The 20,391-nt window shown below is 46.0% G+C and overlaps 1 protein-coding gene across 1 annotated transcript in view; it reads left to right on the top strand.

The window, feature by feature from the left end:
* The window catches only part of LOC8040188 (Down syndrome cell adhesion molecule-like protein Dscam2), a 292,425-nt gene that overhangs the window by 195,620 nt on the left and 76,414 nt on the right, over positions 1-20,391 (top strand). Inside the window, exon 6 of the mRNA XM_042286468.1 lies at positions 18,887-19,156. Within this exon, the coding sequence (XP_042142402.1) occupies positions 18,887-19,156 (270 nt within the window). The remainder of the gene's footprint in view (positions 1-18,886; positions 19,157-20,391) is intronic.

The raw sequence follows: 20,391 nt of genomic DNA on the forward strand, positions 1-20,391 counted from the left end.
GGGTCACCTGACCCCACTGATGACGTCACTTTTGCTAGTCTTTCCTCTCCGCTCTCGCACTTTTCAACCGTTGGCGCGCCGCAACGGCTGGCGGGTCTACGTCGACACTTTTATTGGCTATTAAGACGCTCCTACTAATAAGATAGAAATAAAAATTCAGACGCCTACTTTTCAAGTTGCCTACATTACAACTTTTACTGTTTGTTCGAATTCAAGGACCTCTCCAGCATTCCTTTTAAGCGACTAGATATGCACAATCAAAAGTGCTTTAAGATGTAATCTTGGTTGCATTTGTTATGCGAAAGTCAATTTGCGGTTAGTGAAGCGAAGGAGGTGGACTAATATGATCACGCTTTTTTTTCGTGATTCGTTCTTAAGCATTATTATTTGCTAATGAAGCGACTTCATTGGGTACCGAGCGGTAATAAGGTGATTGGGGCACTCCAGTCCCTGCGTTTTTTTTTATCAACGACTCTAACTACTTTTAGGCATGTAAATAAGGACAAGAGCACATTGATTTACCACTCTTGAGATTCTGTGCGGCGAACATTGGAAGCAAACACGAGACAGGCTCAACAGAACACGCATGGGCGGTGTTCGACCTGCGGCAGCGTTTACTTTTATGTTGACTGATTTTTTTTACGCTGTCACCCGAGGCGCAAGAAGAACGTGAGGTATGTCGGTCTCCTTCCTTTCTATTCATCTTGACACTGGGAAAAATTGTGGCAACCACAAAACAACAACTGGGACTTTTTTTTTTGGTGTTGTTCATCGAGGACTTAGATTTAGTTTAAATATCTCACACGAGACCTTTTTTTTTACACTATTTAAGAATTTGTTAGACGTAAAAAAAATCGAGTGTAACAGTGTGGAATATACCTGTGTTGAATTTTTGTCTTTCAAAAAAATTGAGGAGGTAAATACACGAGGCAGATATTATATACTACGCAAAATTTAAGTTGGTGTCGTATACCTGTTCATTGGAAACGGTTTGGCGCAATAAAATGTGAGCCGCGTCTTTTTGCGGGTGGCGGCGCCATGCCAAAAAAATATTCGCGTCGGTGGCGTCAGTGGCTCGGTTTTGATTAAACAAGCAGCAGTGACGACATGGAGACAGATCAAAAATAGTAAAACAAAGTATGTTTGATGTCTATGTGCGGCACGAGTTGCCATCGGTGAGGAGAAGTACACTTTTATATATAGTTTTCACCTTACCATGAACCGTAAAGGTCCGTTCAAACTCTTGCAACCGAGTACGACCGGTCTTTAACCCTCTTGCGACCTCTTAGGACCAGCTCCGCTGCAGCGCACCCGGTCCTAAGAGGTCGCAAGAGGCTTAAAAACTGGTCTGGTTCATCTCGGTCGTACTCGGTTGCAAGAGTGCGAACGGGCCTTAAAGGACGTTACGAGCCACCGGAACCAATTCACTGCCCGGAGGGTGCGACGTGTCCTTTCGGTTTGGCAGAGCGACGCGGGGAGCGCGAAGTCACGTGACAAGCTATAAACTATGGATTGGCTTGTGAAACGTCGTGGCGTCCATCGCAGTGAAATGGCGTATATCTGCCTATACCGAAAGACTAAGGAGCTATTCTTTGTGTGCGTCTGTGTTTTTTTTTCTTGCTGCTAAGCAATATCCCTTAAAGAACGGGAAAGTGAGCATAAATATCAAAAGGAAAACAAAATATTTTACGGCTGTCGGCGCTTTTCTTCCGCCGTGGCGAAATCTGGAGGCGCCCAGAGGCGAAACCGCGACGGGCGCGACACTGCGACGCCGGTCGTCAGTCGCCGAGTGCCCTGAACGCGGCTTGAAGACATTTTTTTTTGTGTGTGTGCGTTTTTTAGAACTAACAAGTCGGCCGTTGTATATTTTGTCCTTTGTTTATTTTGTTTTAATCGTGTTTCGATTGGCCTTCGCTGTCTTTCTCCTCTTGAACTGAGTCGTTCGAGCAAGTCGTTCGGACGTGCGGCGTGGGTGGTTTGCCGTTTAAATCTGAATGAGCATCGTACCGGCGTGCGGTCGTGTATCAGCACTGCTTGAGCCCGTAAAGACCCCAGGCTATCAGTCCTACTCCACTTGATAAATTTCTCACGTACCCTGGGTAAGGATTATCACTGTGCGTGCTGGCTGATTGACTTCACATGTGCGTCTGTACTTTCGTAGTTTCGAAGCACCTGCATAAACATGGAATTGTCAGAAAACGGCATTTGCATTTAAAAGTCAAGATCATAAAGCGAAATTAAGCATATATTTGCTTCGCTGTCCTCTTTTCTGCAGCACGGCTTCTGATGACCTATTTTTTTCGTTAAATGCAGACGACGCCGTGTTGAACTCGACTTGTCTTGTTGACGACAGGGAGGTGTGGATATTAAAAAAAATAGTTTGAACAGGTTTGTGTTTAGTGAAACCGGGAACCCAACCGTTATTTCAAAAGCATAACTGGACCTGCATTACCGAACCGGAACAAAATGCTAAGCTACTTAACCAGAACCCGAACCGAACCAGAATATTGACCGGTTCGACTTCCTGCTTCTAAGTTTTAACCCATCCGATCTTCCAGCGTTTGCACGAAACAAAAATAAAGAATTGGAATTAATATGTTACGAAATCGCAAGAATCGTACAGCAAACGCAAAAGCTTACTTCCTAAGGCAGCTTCCATAATAGGGTGTTACAGTCGCTTGCGCTGGCGCCGTGTACCGGTTGCACTTTGCCAGCGGCTTTCTGTTCTTGCCGCAGTCACTTGGGACAAGTATAGGCGGCGTCGCTTCTAACAGCGCACTAGCGGTGCTGTTGTGTAAGTACTCGAAGCAGAGAGCAAGATAGCTTCTTGCGCCACGCATGAACGAGACACGTTTAAGTGCTTTTCAAACACACAACACGCTAACCATGTATCTGTCGAGGGTAAACGGTGTGTTTGCGAAGAAATTCGGTGGTTTCAATTTTTAGCGTTTGTTTCGACTCGGGAGCTTTTTACATTTGATCGCCCGATCAGTGTCTGCAGTGACACCGAGCACCAAAAAGCGCCTTCTGCAACCACCTTTCGGCTTAGTAGAATGAGGGCTTTGAGGAAGCTTTTGCCTGCTTGTTCAGTCGTCTACGTATTTGATGTCGGCAGATTTATGCGGCTTTTTTTTTTTTTTTTTTTTTTTTTTTAGTAACACAATGTTGCTGTCAATGGGCCTTTTTTCACGTTTAGGATACAGAGAAATGGAATTGGAGAGTTCAGACATTCCAGGATTGGGAATAGGCTCAGTGTCTCTATTCCGAGGAATTGAAAGGAAGGGAATTGGAATGGAATGAGGGTGCCCGTTCCGTGACACTGGTATAATAAATCCTTAGCTGTTCAGGCTATATACCCTTTGCGCTGCAATCTACAAGGACGCCATTGGCAAAAGAAAAGTGTCTTAAGACATTGGCCCTTTTTGTTTATTAAAAACAATATGGCTGATGTTAAAGAAAATAACGAAGGGAACGCCCTTTCTGTGTGTAAGTACAAAAATAGTAAGACTATAAAATTAAATATAGTCGAATCTGATACAAATGTCTTGAGGTTGTTCTACTGTGACTCGTCGGGATGAGGTTCACCCGTTGATGGTGATTTGTACGGAACTATAGGTGCTGAGTCGCGTGAGAACGCCACGTAAAATATTGGCTTTATGAACCTAGCTTCTGGTTATTCCACTACTACCTATGATATTTTGAGTCATTGAAGAAACAAAGTGATGCATCAGAAAGAAAAAAAAAGAATTTCGTCACAACAACGACGTTAATGATAGTGTCTACTGTCATGGCACCGTCAGTTCGATCCCAACGCGGATTTGTCAACATAGATCGCTTGCAGTGACAAAGAACGAACTCCTGCAAAACCAGAAACCACGAGCAGCAACTGCAATTGAAGCAGCAGCAGCAACAGCGACAGCAGCGGACGCTGCAGCCGTTCAACTTTAATTAAAGCCAACTCGATAACTTGCTCTGCGCGGAACAACTCCTCCAAAGGTACGGGTGCTGCACCTGGACGCTTTACTTCGACCGCGGAATGGAGGAAACTGGTGTGCCGAGATTCGCAAAGTGTGCCCAACTACTCGCTCGCGGTCACGTGGTTTGAGGGCGGCGCCTTCATTACGAGCTGCGAGGAGGTTTCGAAAGCGTTGATCGCCTGCAAGCGCGTACACCCGCTCTCCTCCCCGCCACACGACAAGAGAACACATGCGCACTTGTTAGCGATCTACGCGGGATGCTTTCCGCCATTAAATTGCAAATGGTCTCCACGGATTGAGTTACTCGCTCTCTTAAATCGGAGCTCTCGGAATAAGCCTCCCGCACGAGACGGGGAGGGTGAGAGGGGCATTCCTCGTGTTTGCAAACGGTTCTGGTTGAGCTCCCGCAGCGCTCGATCGGCGAGCAGGTCTAAATGGTCACGGGCAATCTATTTCAATGCACGCGCCGTGCGGTCTAATGGCGCAGTAGAGAACGTTAATGGTAATGTATCGAAGGCGAAGGGCCCGCCGCCTTTTCCCGTGCTCCGGAGCGACGCGAAAGCTTCTGGGAACGAGGCTTGAGTTTAGGGGAATGTGAATCTGACTCGGTGGAAACATCGATGCTCGTTCCCTCGCGCTATTTCTCTCTTTCTCTCGGAGATTTGTTCTCTCTAGTTGTAAATGAGGCAATACTTTATCGGTTATGTAGGTTTACAGGCAGTGACTAGTAACTACCTCATGTTCGTTCATGTGTGAACGGGTGAATTTTCGGTTTGTAGATTTTGTAATTCTTCGAGTATCAGTAACAAAAAGATTGCTCGAGAAACAAAGCAGCGAAAAGATATTGTAAAAGGGCGCGCAACTCGTGTATAATACTGCCGCGTGCGTGAATTCAAAAAGAACGGTCTGTTGTTTGAGAATATCCGTTCTTACTTTTAAGCCCCCCCCCCCCCCCCCCCCACACACACACACACACACAGTTGCCTTTGAAAGCGTTACAATGAGTTTGGCTGCGTTTCGGCGGGAGGAAAGCAGGAAATCCCTGCATCTTATATCGCGTTCCAAGCTATTCCTTGAATTGAATTCAGGGCGTCATACGAAGCACAGATATGACGCTGACTTTCTTTCGTTTCTCGACGCAACGCAGTCGAACGCACTCAAACGGTCTCAAACGCAACTGTGCGTAGAGGTTTTTACCCCGAGTGAAAAATATAAGGCCAGAATGACCTTGCCGAGTCAGTCTAGCTGTAACCAAGCCCTAGCTCACTCCGAACATTCTAGGTCGAATATTCGAGATACGGAGTGCAGTATAAAGAAGGAGCCGACCGCGGCCTTGCCGACACACTCTTTGGCAGTTTCGCGCCAGCCAGCTGTGACGCCGACGTAGCGTAGTTCGCTGCCACTGTTTCGACGCTCATTAGCCCGTTTGTTCCTGGCACAAGTTCGCCGATTAGACCTTGATTTTCTGTATGCGCTCGTCGAGCCGCTTCAATCCACTCCATTAGGGAGCTTTAGTAGACCATTTTCCAATGCCCGCTGCCGCTACAGGCGCGCGCTTCAGAGCATGCATAGATGTTTCAGTGCTAGCGCCCGCTACAAAAAGCGTGGCATGAAAACACGACCTACTAAAACTCTGCAATATATATGTTAAAAACTAGACTCTGCCAAAAATCAACAACAAAAAACAACGGGACAGTTACGAAAGTGTCTGAAACTCAGCATTTACAGGTAGTGACAACTTCAGAAACGCAGAGCGAGGCATATTAGGTTCTCGCCTTGTGCGTTATAATTCTATCTTCGGCCTTTTTATCGTCTAATACCGCCATTTTATTGGTCGCAGATATATACTATTTTAATCGCAGTTCACGGAAGCGTGGAAGTGCGAGGCGTCGGGTACTGTCGACCCGACGTGCAAATGCAGCGCGTCCGCATCGCTGTAGATGCGGATGCATCTACAGCTATGCGGATGGTTGGAGTGCAGCGTCCCCGCTGTCACGCGAACTACTTTATACGCTAATTGCGATTAAAATAGTACACCAATAATATAGATGGGGACGTTCGGAGGCCTTAATTGTTCTAGATGGTATTTGCGAAATGCGTTATTTATTTAGATTCATTTATCACTTTTATATGAATACTCCGTTACAATATACTTGAACCGCATGTGGTTGAACAGCATGAGGTCATCAATGCAGAGTGCGTCAAGATCTATCAAATAATTTGGAATACGAAATTGCCGAGACAAACAGGGCAATACGTTTGAAATAAATGTGTGGCTGCTGCAGAAAAAAAAAATTCGGCGGGAATATTTAAATGAACGCAAACTAATATAGTAACGCAATTATAATGCGCACCCAAGCTGTTGAACAACAATACAATAAATGTGAAATTTTCTATCGCGTTTAATTTTTTACTATCTGAAACACAAGTAATTGAAAATCATTTCATACAGCGATAGGCTTTGTCTTGCGTAAAAATCAAATGTCGAAATTTTATTTTAGAGACTCTATAGTGTTGCTGGGGCTGTTCCAGTAAACTGGCGCAGTATTCAAATATGACAAAATAAGACACTCTAAAATATTGAAATGAAAATTGAGAATGCTCAGAACATTGAAACTTCTAGTAACAATTTTGCGAAATTTCGCCGAAATCAACTTTTGTTTTTGGTGTTAAACATTACAGGTGGGCCCCGCTCGGGGCTTTCGTGCGACGCGATATCGTGTTCGAGAACTCGGGGCGTTTTCCCATGCTCGTTCACATATTCACGTGAATCGTGGAACTCACGGCGATATGCAACGACACATCGCCGTGAGTTGGGCTGCTATTTGGCGGAAAAGCCTCGCGGTGCACCCGCTCTGCGTATACGGCAGAGAGCAACTTTACACCCTGTCGCACGTTTTTAAAACCCGGGTTCGCGCCGTTATCTCTATTCCAAGAAACGTTATACAGTGTGCATTCCACGCGTTAAACCAGTCGCTAAACTAAAACTAACCGATGAAGAGTGCCGAGAACGTAGATGCCACGCTTTTCACGTGCAAAGTAATTCCCCAGCAATTTGCTGTTTTTTTGTTGTTTTTTTTTGCAGACCCGCCATATTTTGTTTTTGTCCTAGGGTGTCATCGCAAACAATGTCGGAGAATCTGAACGTTCTGCATAGTCACAGGCTGTGCAGGGCACGCACGGCGTGAGCAGAAGCAGCAACAAAAAAAAGGAAAGATTTGATTCGTAACCCCAAAAAATAGCAAGAACACAAAACAAAAGAAGAAAAAAAAAAGGCGTGAGATGGTAAAGGGCAGGTCAGTTTCCCATTGCCCTCGGAGTTCACGCCAGGGTACACATACAGGCTCACTCGCCGATGTTCTCGAGACCGTGGGAGGAGCAAACTCGCGAAACAAAGGTGGGATGCAGCGGCGTCAAAAACCGTCACCCTCAAAAAGAAAAAAAAAAGAAAACGGGAGAAGCGAGACTGTTGCGTGTTGACAACTCACAGCTGACGTCGCGGGAGAGAAGGGCTGGAGAGGGGGGGGGGGGGGGGGGTCTTCCCGCCTGCCTCAGGGCCTAACTCCCAAACTACACAGAGTCCGCGCTCTTGTCTTTGAGCCTCACAGTTCTCCTCTTCCTCCTCCTGAAACACCCACTTCCCCTTCATGCCGCGCTCGCAACGAACACACACAGATGCGCGCGCGTACACTGGAACGAACGCACACGATCAGAACAAACACACGCCGCTAGAACAAGCACTGGCAGACAGACGAGACAAAACACATTGCGCACGTTAGATCCCCACTGTACTCCGCTTGGTTCGAGGCCTGCGCGAAATGTGCCGGATCACGCAACTTGCTTTGGCGCTGTGCTCCTCTTTCTTACCGTATATTTTTACGGCTCCGTTGTTTACATTTTTGCACCCTTTACCTCTTCTTATAGGGCTAGGCCTAGTTTTCTGGCCACTATGCCAGATGCTCGTTTTTTTTGTTTTTTTTTTCTTTGTCGCCTTGTTTGAACGTTGCCGCAGCTGTTGCGCGGAGTTTTGCCGGTCGCTGCCTCTTGTTAGTCTTACGTATACATATGCGTTCCCACACAGCCAGGGTCGGGTGTTTCCGAAGCTTCCCGATAGATCGTGTCGTTTGGTGACACTTTTGCATGTATGTAGACGTTATTATGATGCGTCTCTTCTTTCTTTTTGCATTTAGATTTTTTTATGCAATTTAGGTATGAATATCGCAAACCTGTCTGTTCTTGCATTTATACCTGTGTTCGAGAAGCTTCCGTTAACGTCTACAACGCCGGGCCATCGATTTATTTATTTGTGGAAATAAGTTTTGGCCAAAATATAGGTACAAATTAAACCTTCCAATGCAACTGAACACGCCACCTTAGTTTGTTATCTCAAAACTATCGAACATGACAGGGTAACGTTGAACATACCCCAGATAGGCTAGAACGATGGTATGATAAAATAAAGTCGTACCTTTTTAACATACCCATAATGGCTGAACATACTATACAAAAAAGAGAAGGTCAAAATAGATTGCTATCATTGCTGTTTATGTAAACGGGTGTTTCAACGATTTACATGTCTTTAAGATCTTACGAGCGTATAAACCTATTGATTGTCTTTTTACCTTTAATAGCTAAATCACCCTCATTGCGTATTGGGTAAGCGATAGCTCCGTCGAATATTTAAATAACTTAATTGCTACAACGCGCACAAGTTAGAATATATTTTCAGAGAACTGTTAGATGATACACCGATAAAAAAATTCGCCGCATCAAGAATGTCTTAAGTTCCAGTTTTGCGACAAGACAAAATATTTTCTCATTCCCATAGAATGACATTATAGGTTATCTGCGTATGGGCTCACGATTCTAACTACGGGCGTGGCGGATGTACAGCGCTGCGACAGGAGTGACGCTCGCTGATTGGCCGATCAAATTGTTCTATTTTATAAGAGTTGCATTGCATTTTACCGTGTGGCAGGGGTACAAGTTCTTCTGGAACTTAGCGTTTTTTGCTTTTTAAATCTCACACTTCAAATTTGCATAGGAGTAATTAGACGGTGGCCTGACATGGCCGCTGTCGTACTTGATAATTTGTTTTACGCAAGAAGAAGCCAGTAAATGAATTTTCTTTTGTCTCTTTTGATCTGATAAAGTCCTTGTCTCTGATTACTCAAAGATGAAGCGCACGAGCGACACACATACTTCTCACATAAAACGCGATTCTGCATTTTTTTTTTTACAATGAACTGTAGGCGTCCTATGGCAAAGTATAGTTTAGGCTCCTTAATTTTAAATCAAGAGACTCCTATCACAGAGGCAGCATGACAAAGAGAGCAGCGGGGGCTGCTCTTTAGCGAGGTCAGGAAGCTTGGGAAACTCTCGACGATTAAAAAGTCTTCAAGGTTCCCCACGAGTACTCTCTGCATCGACCGCGAAAAACAAAGTAGCTGGCCAGGGACTCGCGAGGAAGGATGTCCCAACAACAAAGGATGACTTTCCTTTGAGAAGCACGCGTGTACGTCTTGCCACATCAGCGAAGAGCGCCCACTAAAAGCTTGGGCGAAGGGAGGAACGAGCCCTGGTATAATGTTCGAGGAGCCGGGATCTTTGGTGCTGGCAAGAAAGGTCGAAGCGATCGTTGTGATAGACACAAGGCCGAGATTCTTCGCTGATTCGCCCCGAGATGTTGTCGAATGAGCTATACATTAGCGGAAAGGGGTACACGATGTCGCCCGCTTGAGTCCCGCTGCGAGCACTCCTGCATCCTCGCGTTTTAATCTTGATTTCGGGCCGAGACTCCTCTAATGGCCGGCCGGAAAGAGTGTCCGACGGTCGGACAGACTTCGGAACGGACGGCGGCTGGTGCGGTTGCCAATTTTTGTTTCACTCGCGCGACGAAAGGCAGTGGCGCGTGTATCCGGGCACAAGAAAACATACGACGCTTTAACGTTTAATGGCTCTTTAGATGTATTTGCATTACAACATTGTTTAAGCTGACCGTCTTCCGCAAACACTGAGAGATATTACAAACGCTATACTCCCTTTCACTTCAAGTCTGACTGGAGCCAAACACACGATCCGGTACGGGCAGTCAAGCAGCGCCAAAAGTACGGCTGTGCGTTTGCTTTCGGTGCGTGAATGGTTTAGCTTTGTTATTCCTTTTTTTAAACCGGCTAACACTTTTTAAGAGATGCCCGTTACAGTTATTGGTATAGTATTACTAAAAATATTAATCTGTTTTAAGGGAGCTCGTTGTTATTGCATACAATATTTTTACGAAAGAGTTACACACAAAAGGACAGAACACGGACAACACATATTCCGTACAATACTCTTTTTCACGACAGAGTTACACATAAAGGACAGCACATGGACAGCACACCTTCCGTACAATAGTTTTACGAAATAGTTACACGTAAAGGACAGACATAAGCATCTGTTCTGTCCTTATGTGTAACTTTTTCGTAAAAAAGGAAAGTGAATAGCGGTAACTCTTCAAAGTTTTGATAAGTTTTGTTACGTAACTTGGTATTTTGAGAGGTTCAATTTTGTATGCCAGCAACGTTCTTGAATTAGGGCTAGTAATCGTGTCACTTTTCATGCATAAAAATAAGTATGTATGTTACTTGAGTCGCGAGGACGAAGATTCTAGTTCGTGGCGTGGCGTGTGCGAACGGTTGGGTGAACGAACGATGCAGTTCGCACGTATTGCCCTCATTGCTTCTTCGAAGGATACACTAACGAACAGAGCGCGACACTGTTATCGCGAACAGGCGACAGCCGGTTTTTCCAAGTTATCTCTTTGAAACGAAGGGACATCATCCAAGTTATTATTGCTACAGAAAGAGCTCGTTTAGTTCTATAATGTAAGCAATAAAATGTCGTGCTCGCTAATAATATTTAAAAGTAAAATGCGAAAAGGCGCCGATTTCGTGTTCGCGCTAACAGTGTCGCGATGTCTACATTTTTGGAAAAAGTCTGCACGCCGACCTGTCGGTTTCGCGGTGCGCGAAATTGATACTGTCTACAAATCATTTTAAAGAACAATTGTGCGCTCTAAAACGGCTCACTCTATAAGTTTATTTGATCTAACTGATAAAACGTAGCATTTAAATCAAATAAAAAGAGAAAACTAGTTTTGCGGACACGCGCACTTTCGATTGGTCTCAAATTAAATAAGTTTCGGCTTTGGCACTTACACTACCGTTCGAAGACATGCAACGCACCATCTGATCAAAGCACTGATATTGGGTTGTACGGCATGCTTCTACCCGCATATTTCTCCTCTTGGCCTCAAGCATCCTCCGAAAGCCCCCGCCACCCCCTTTTGCCTTCCTCTTTCGTTGAAGACTCTGCTGAAGATTCCCTTAAATATCCATTTAGAGATTTCGTCAAAAAGTCGATGAAAGATTCCCTTCAAGATTTTATTAAATATTGAGGTAGTTACTTCGTTGCAAATTACATTGGAGATTCCGTTCATGAGTCCTTTTCGGTTGCGTGAAAGTCAAATCAATGGGCAAATCATTCTGCAATACCCTCGTGAGGTCATGTATTGTTTGCTCGCAGCATAAAGAAACAACAAGAAAACGGGTCCACCAAGTTTACAGTGACAAAACATTATACTTCAATATTAAATAAGATTACGAGAATGAGGCAAAGCGATCGTCATAACACTGGTCACGTAGTAAGGAGACGTACGGAAGGGCCTATATTTCAATATCGCAATATCGAACCCGAAAGGGGCATAGAGCTGAATATATGCATGCATCGCTGCAATCAATCGCTGATTTGTATAGCTGCACAAATGCCAAAATGTTTCAAGGAAACCGGAGATTACCGGTAGCAGGTCAAGGTAAAATAGCAGGAAAATGTTTTATCGCATTTGAAACTGATAGCATGCAACATGTGTGTTTGAGTTGAGATGTGAGCAGTAAACTGGCTGGGACAGTAAACATACTTCCAACTTGCGAACTCTAGTTTAATTAACCTATGAAGAAGGACCTCTTCAAGTCAGTGAAACATTCGGAGCACAATAATAAATGTGTTACTGCATGAAGAAAGTTTGTATTATGTTTTATGCATTTACTGTTGAACTACTAAACCATGAAGCATATACACAAATTACGACGATAACCGATGCATCATGGAAATGGTTTATTAGTGGAAGAAAATGGGGATGCCGTAAAAACTGGTTTCCCTTTAGGGTTGCCCCCATATTGCACCAGGACTAGTATTCGGCAGATTTGCTTTGTACAGATTACATGGTTTTTGTTTAGAGTGCGATAGTCTTAGAATAAATAGAGGGCGGTAATCAGTATGGAGGTATTTGTTAAAACCACGGTTTGAAAGCGAGCAGCTTTGCACTTCACTGCAGCAGCCTGTAGCCTGTAACTGTTTAGAAGATAGGTTAACCTAAGCTCACTAAGGAGCGCTGTCAGCTGTGTTTCGTAACTTCCGTGTATCTCAGTTGAAATATTTCGAATCGCCGTAGTTTGTACTTTTGTGGCACACAATTAATTTGGGTCGTCTCTAACTTTATTCTTAACATTCCAGAACAAGCGGCAACGGTGTTGAACAATAAAAAAGGGCACGTTTCAAAATAAACTCCAAGTCGAAAATCTAACAAAAAAGTAAGAGGAAATTACCGCACATATTTTTTTTTTAGATGTAACACCCTTAAAGAAGAGAATAATTACCTAGTGGTTCGCAGGACTCTAAAAAAAGAAGGTAGAGCCGGAAAGAATTCTTACGTCCTCAGCAACCTTGCAACTTTTCCTCTTTCTTGTCACGCAAAGTCCCGCCTTATTAAATTTCCTGCGCCTTGCCTAGGCACTTTTTTATGAAAGAAAAAAAAGAAAAAAGGACGCCCGGCTTTTTTTTTTTTTGACTCGCCGTTCTTATATGTGGGAGAAGAAGAAGCCGAGGTGCTGCGAAGATTATGGGGCGAAACTCTGCCGAGAACACGGCGGAACCGCAGCTTAAGGACCTGCCTTTCTTGCAGTTGTCGCGCTTGTTACTCAAGCCGCTAGCGTGAGACCAAGGAAAGAACCGAAAGAAATGAAAGAAAGGAAGTCGGGGGGGGGGGGGGGGGGGGGGGGGGCTTGCTTTTAGAGACATCGATAGAGGACGACATAAAACGAGGCAAGCAAAAGTCGAAGCGGCGGGCCGAAGTAAATGCGAGACGCCAGCGTAGAAGTCAAGGGAGACCATTAGGAAGTGGCTCGCTCGCTCGCTCGCTGGCTTTTCGGGCAAACCAATTTTCCAGACTTTCCAGAAAAGCCATCCCGCAGGACAGATAAGGAGGGGGCGGGAAATGGGGTTTGGGGGCCGGAATGGGAAGACGGGCGCCCCCCTCCCCATTCCCCCTCGCCCGTCCTTAGTGAGCAGCGGGACTGGCTTGAGGTCCGTTTTTAGCCGTCCCCGGCCGTTACAGAGATCAGCAAATGGCATAAAGAACTCGAGACGAGCAAGCATCTACCCCTCGCTCATTTTTTCTTTTGTATAGATATAAACGTGTCGATTCCGTCGCTGTTTTCAGAAAGATAGAGATAAGACGTATCCATGTTCGCTTCTGCGCTTGAAACAGTTACGAAATGTGAAGCTGAAACTGTTTCAGGCCGTGCTTGAAATTTGTTCCCTCTTGCTACGGATTCTCTCACCTGCGAAGTCACACATAGCGACTTGATACTGAGATACTGTTGAGCCGTGCGTCTTCTTCGGTTCATTCTCGGGGTCAAGTTAAAAACTAAAATTGGGTGACGTTTCATTAGTATTTCTTAAATTGAATCTTATCAATTCCTTTTTTGTTTATCCCTAGAACATCATCTTAGCCCGTTTGCGACACTTCGACTGCCATTCTTAGATTACACTGGACGTTTCCTTTCAGAGCTGTTGGTGCATTCAATGAAAGCCTTGGAAACGCAGGGTTCTTATGTTCACACTTCTCGCCTCCTGATTCGTTGTTCAGCGTCCCGATGCCACACCCTCATTGGCCTCGAGGCGGTAAGGGGGGACTTGCCATGCAAGTCTCCCAATCGAAATTTGTCAGGTTTTCAACTTTCTATTCTTTAAAAAAATAAATAAATAACTTAAAATCGCAAGCCCAGAAACCTTTAACATGTAAACAGTCGTCCTTAAAAAAAAAAAAAAAAAAAGTTTATATGTTTGTTGTACGGCCATTGGAAATCCGTTCAAAACAAATGTCTTTATAAAATAGGGGAACCGGAACATATCGAGGAATACTCGAAGGAGGGGATCGCAGGTTAATCATCCGAATCTTTGAAGGCATGTGATCTTCATGCATATAAAATCCCCATAAAAATAACGTGTTGTTATTTAGTTTTTTTATTAGCGTTGATTAAAATTACTACCGTCGACCACCTTCTTTATTTGTTCGAGCTGCATTTGAGGAGAGTACTATTCCCAATAGCCCGAAGAAGAACTCAGATGTATTCCCTGTTCGTCAAGTAGGTATTTTTCTCCATGGCAGATTGAAAACGCCTCTGCCAGGCGGCATTCAACTGACGAGTAATTGGGAGGGATAATTTTATTAGACCGTGGTCTAGTTATGTGGTAGTAAAATTTCGTCAGCGGTCGGCCAGGTGAGATAAATTCATTAGGAATCATATGAGCAGCAATAAGAGAACTGCGGGAACTATAGTCACTATGACCGCTATAGTTACCGAGCACTTAAAGGGTCGCGGAAAGAATATTTATGCTCGCTAAAGTTTTTATTTGTACATGACACATGAGAGCCCAGCTACACAGAACACAATATGCGGCTTGATATTCGTTTTCTTTCCGCCTGAAAACTGCCGATCGAGAACTGGCCGGTTTTAGTCGAGCTCACTTTTTCCTCCGTGGTCACGTGCCGTTCTTTCGGGTTTAGACACACACACCATATATAATCAAAGTCGTAAGTCATCGAAGGCCTACACTCACTATTAAAAATAGAAATAAATATGATAATCATTTGTTGTGGCTTCTAAGAAACTGGAAATTTGTTGATTAAAAAAGAAGAAAAGTTTTGCAGAGAACCCGAAGCACTGTGCATTCTCTGCGTAATTCTGAACATGACGTGATACCGCGGGGAATCGCTGGCTGGACGGCTGAACGAAGCGGACTATAAGCGATGGCGGCGGACGACGGGTGCAGGGCCTATGCTTTAGAACTGCTCGCGGTACCGGTGAAACTGTCTGGCTTCGAAAGAGAAATCTTTTACCGGTCGAAACAATTCGAATTTATTCTGAACGACACGCCCGACCACCAAGCTGATTCGCAAGAAGACGTCGCCGAGTCGTCGCCCCTTCTCCTGGCAGAAGACATCGCTCGTCTTACGAACACGGATTGGGAAGTGCTGGAAAAAAGCGCAAACGTAAAGCACGAAGTGCTTGACTTGTAAGTTTTTCGAGCAACTTGCGACGGTGCGCGTTTTTGTCGAAAAAAAAGAAAAGAAAACGCGTGACTTCCGGTAACGTGCCACGTGACTTCCGGCAACTCTCTACTCCTATATATTTCTTCTTCCTCCCCAGTTCGGTTTCGGTGTCGGTATCGAGCAATTGCGTTTTCTGACTTCATTAAAAAAAAAAAAAAGGCGCGACGCTGTAGCAACATATTGATTGGGTAGTCTTCTGACACCATAATAAATTGACAAGCAAAACGTTAAAAAAATACTTTGGGGGGTGTCAGGCTATATTCCATTTAGCCTGACACCCCCCAAAGTTTAAGAAACTTTGGGGGGTGCCCGTTTAAGAAATGCAGATCGTGGCGTATATGGGTAGAAACTAGGGGAGAAGAGGAGAGGAGAGGATGCGGAGACGTCGGAGCACCGAGTTCTGACTGCAACAGTCAGTGGGTAGACGTAAAGCTAGCTCCCATTTCTCTACCCCCTTTTTGAACGCGTTCGAACACCGGGCGCCGGCGTCCGGCGTCCGGCGTTCTGCGTTTGCGTTCGGACGAGTTCAAACAGCGAGTAGAGACAAGGACATATAGCTTTGCGTCTATCCACTAACCGTTGCAGTCAGAGCTCGGTGCCCTGACGTCCCCTTCGCGATCTCGTCTCTTTCTACGCCTCAGTATTTGGCCGCGTTACGATCACGTGTTCTGCTACGTGAATGGTCCGTGGGCATTCTTGTCTCGTAATGCCGCATTGGCTGTGCAGCGACATTAGGACGTCCGGGACTCGCCACACCCGCCGTTTCTTAGGGTGACGGTGACTTTTCGCGACTACGACTCCCCATAGATGGCGGGACGGTGGTTCGGGGATGGAGGAAGATACGGGAATATAGCCTCCGGGTTTTCTAGTGTGCCTCCTCGCTGACGCTGTTCAGTGTCACAGAGGACGGAGATATCACGGGTGACGGAGATTTCAACTTGGGTTAAGAACATGAAAATGTTGATGTTTAAAAGTCGCCAAGCGGACTACAACAATTCCTAATTTAACGCACTTGATTTCTTTTTTCTAAACAGTGCATAATACATGAACGCGCCGACCAGAATTATGTGGTAACAGTAGCAGCAAGGCTGACCGTCGTCTCCACCGCCTTCCCCGCTCCTCTGGTTTTTCGTTTGTCCGGGAGAGGGCGAGGGGTGGATTGGACTTGCGTGTAGTCAGTACCGTCCATTACCTCGTGTCCTGAAAGTAGGACGTAATGCGGCGACTGATATCGTTTCGTCCCTACACACGGACCAGCAGGATCCCGTTTGTTTTGTCTGTGTTCTGTACGCCGTACATGCCTGATATTTGTTGCCATTCAGCCCGTACGTTATAATTTTTGTTATCTTGAAAGTATGATTGCTTTAAGCATCTGTATACATTTCGTATAGGGTTGATTTGTAGGTCGTCGCAAAGCGCTCTTTCAGTTTGCTTTGTTTCAAAAGGGGCTGTGCTTTGTACGCTTTACATGCCTGATATATTTGAAATTCAGCCCATTCGCAATTATTTTTGTTACCCGGAAACTATTATTAGCTTAGGAAACTATATATATATTTTATCAAGTTCATTTGTTGGCCCTCCCAAAGCGTTGGTCTCCCAGGAAGGATCGATGTCGTGCTTAAAATGACCCGCATCTGCTTCGATCATTCATACAAAGCGACGCAAATCTTTTTTATTCATACTTGAGGAAAAAACAACGTTGTGGGGTTTTCTGTCTCGCTACCGATCAATCTTGGCTTCATAATTCTTTTTATGTCGTTTGAAAAAAAAAATTGTAAGCTTTGGAACGAAATAAAAGTAGGCGCCTGCTTCATTTCCTGCTTCTACATCCTACGAGACTAGAGCGCAAGCGAAACTATGATAGGTAAAGCGCCCGGCTTAAACCTAGGACCATCAGCGTCCTCTTACCTTCGAAGACTCTTATTCTGGCATCATTTCGGTATCTTGACATCTCGTATTTATCTCACTCTGCGCGACGTCGGTCGAAGTCTGCGAATGCTATCGTGTTCACCCGTTCACTACAGATCGAAACTCAATTTTCTTTAGAAGCAGCGCAGCCCTCGGAGTGCAGGCCAAATGCACCGGCCACCATTATTGGCAAACAAACACGCCAGGTCGCCGGCCGGAAAAGGATCGTGTACAGAAAGGCAACAACGAACTGCGCCGGTCGATGCGTGCCCCTATTTGCACACTCGGCAAGAACAGTGGGATATTCCGTCTTTCGACTGTTGGGCCAGTCTCGATGAGAACCCGGATCGAGATAAGCCGTAGCTAACAACATAAAAGCTTGAGCAGAGTTTTTCTTTTTAATAACCAGGTAACTTCGCGGAAGGGATTGAACGCTCTGACGCCGTCTGGTATATACGTTGGCACTACAATTACGCCTTCACATCTCAGCGCTATCAGTTTATGAGGGAACTGGGGTTCTGTCAGCAATAAGGTGAATGTGTGGAGGCTCGTAATGTCCATTATTTACTGACACTATTTTACAATAAACTGAATTTGTCGTCGTGGTGCGGCATGACCCAATCGCAGAATCTCTGTGCATAAGTTCGTGCGGCATGATTCTCGACCGCTTGTCGCGTATTTGTGTTTTTATTTCTGTATGTAGCTGGTCAATACAGACAGACCCCCCTCCCCCTCTCCCTTTTTCGCTTCTAGCGAAAAAGCGGAGGTAACGACCGTTCTTGAGATGCTCACGACAAGTCTTGGTATAGCTGGCCGTTGTTCTTGTTACCGACGTTGTCAGTCTGGAATCTGACGCGGCAAAGTCGGCCAAAGAAACATCGGTAGCTGCCTACAACAGATGCTTGATGGCATGAGTAAATATAACAGTCAGATCCTGACCCAATTGAAACGAGCAGAGGATTGTTCCAATATTTAGGACTTGGATGTGAGGACAAGAACATAAACACTGCATGAACTGTACCACATCCTCGGTGTCAGGCCATTAACTACTAGCTCTACTGAATTTATGGCCTGCTATTTATTAACAGGTGTCATTTCGTCGGGTTCCCCTAACTGCTAACCGCTTCGGCGATTGACACAGCGCACTGGACCAACAAGATAGAGACCTTTAGCTACGGTTATCGCAGCAAGCTTCACTATGAAACCCCCCCCCCTTTCCCCGTTGTATTTTGAACCTTTATTGCCTAATCCTACTGTATATATTTATTCTTATAACTTGAAAAGAGTTTGGCAGTTCGGTTTTATCAGGATGTTCAGGCTTTTAGGACGAACAGCAGAATACACATCTATTCGTTTCCTTTGCTCGTAAAATCTCACAATCCATGTGTGACGATTGGGTAAGAAAAATGATTTTGTTTTAATGGCGGTGAAGTTTACACTGCCTAATAAAGTGAGATTACTCTTCAAACCTAATGTCTGTAAATGGTCTGAACCAAAATGCACAAACTGGAAGCTACACGGTACACGACACGTCGAGATATCAGGTGTTTTGTTTTCTCTGGTGCAGCTCCCCTTCGCGCAAGCGTGAAACCTACCAGGGTGTCGGCGTCCATCGGCCACTCGCTGCGGCTTAACTGCTCCACAGAAGGCTACCCAGTCCGAGAAGTGAGCTGGACCAAAGACAGCAGACCACTGTACACATCGGACCGCATCAAGATCATCTACAACGAGGTGCTGGTCGTCAACGGGGTGAAGCGACAAGACCGTGGCATGTACCAATGCTTCGTCAGGAATCGCTTCGAGACCGTCCAGGCGGCGTCAGAAGTCATTATCAATGGTGAGAATACACGTCGATTTATTTAATTTGACCAGTATATAGTTCGCAAAGGCCCGTAAAAGCCGTTGAAGTAAAAAGAAATTACAGCATCAACAATGCGCGTACGTTTCAGAGAAATCTAGAAATAACCCGAATGACACAAAGTGATTGACTTGTAGTAAAGCAGAATCTCCCAGCTAAGAATGCTGTAGTGTGTGGAGGTCTCAAAGGGGTGCGAGGCGTCCGGATAGGAGGCCGACCGCGAAACCACCACCCCGCAGCGGATCAGAGTCACCGCTACGACGGGTTCGACTGTTGGCTGCACCCGCTAGCCGGGACTCACGAAGGGAGTACACGGACACACAGAATAGAGGGACACCCGGGGTTTATTTGTCCGGATAAATACAAAGATATAAAGACTAGTAACGGCAAGGGGGAGGTTGTCCTTACCTTGCCGCACTTTCCCGAGAGCCTGGACGGAGGTGGGGCAGCAGAGTCCGTGGCCGCACGTCCGAACAGTTTCAAGTCCAGCAGAACAGTCCCCTCCCCGAGCGGCCAGAGGACACGCTCTCTCCCTCTTTCTCTCCCTGGCGGCTCCAGCCTCGTCCCCGGAGGGGCGGGCGAGCCCGCCAAAGGGAAGTTCCCTACGTCCCCCCCAGCGGGAGGGACGCGGACGGAGGAGTGGCGAGAGTAGACAACCAAGATGGCTGCCTCTCCTTGCCACGATAAGGTACGCTCCGGTCGGAAGCCAAGTGGCTTCCGACGTCGTGCCCGCGGCCAGAAGGCCGGATCAGGGAAAGGGAACCAGAGGCTCCCACATTCCCCCCTCCTTAAAACTGTTGGCACCCCTTTAGGAAAGGAAAGGGTTGCCGGCTCTCATACCCCCAAAATGTACGAAACAAAATCAAAACACACACACAAAAAAAAATACATTCAAAAAAGATAACAATTGCCAACCCCGCCGTCCCTCAGAGTTCCCGTACGCCGCCTCCCGCCTAAAACAACATCAGTTCGTCACCCGACGGGAGGTCGGCGTACTCACCGCCGTCGTCGCAGCCGAAGTCCTCCCCGGTCGGTGTGGACCCCGCCGTTGACGTGGACGCCCCCGCCGACGAGGCGTCCCCGGTCTCTGCCGGCACCGCCGACGTCACCGGGAGCTGTAGCAGGCTCCCCTCCAGCACGGCCGCCGCGAACCCTGGCCTCTGGGTCATGTAGGCCAGCACCGCCTCCACGGCGCCGGGCCGGTCGAGGGCGGC

The sequence above is a fragment of the Ixodes scapularis genome, unplaced genomic scaffold (assembly GCF_016920785.2).
Source record: "Ixodes scapularis isolate PalLabHiFi unplaced genomic scaffold, ASM1692078v2 PGA_scaffold7__128_contigs__length_106722199, whole genome shotgun sequence".
Lineage (NCBI taxonomy): Eukaryota > Metazoa > Arthropoda > Arachnida > Ixodida > Ixodidae > Ixodes > Ixodes scapularis.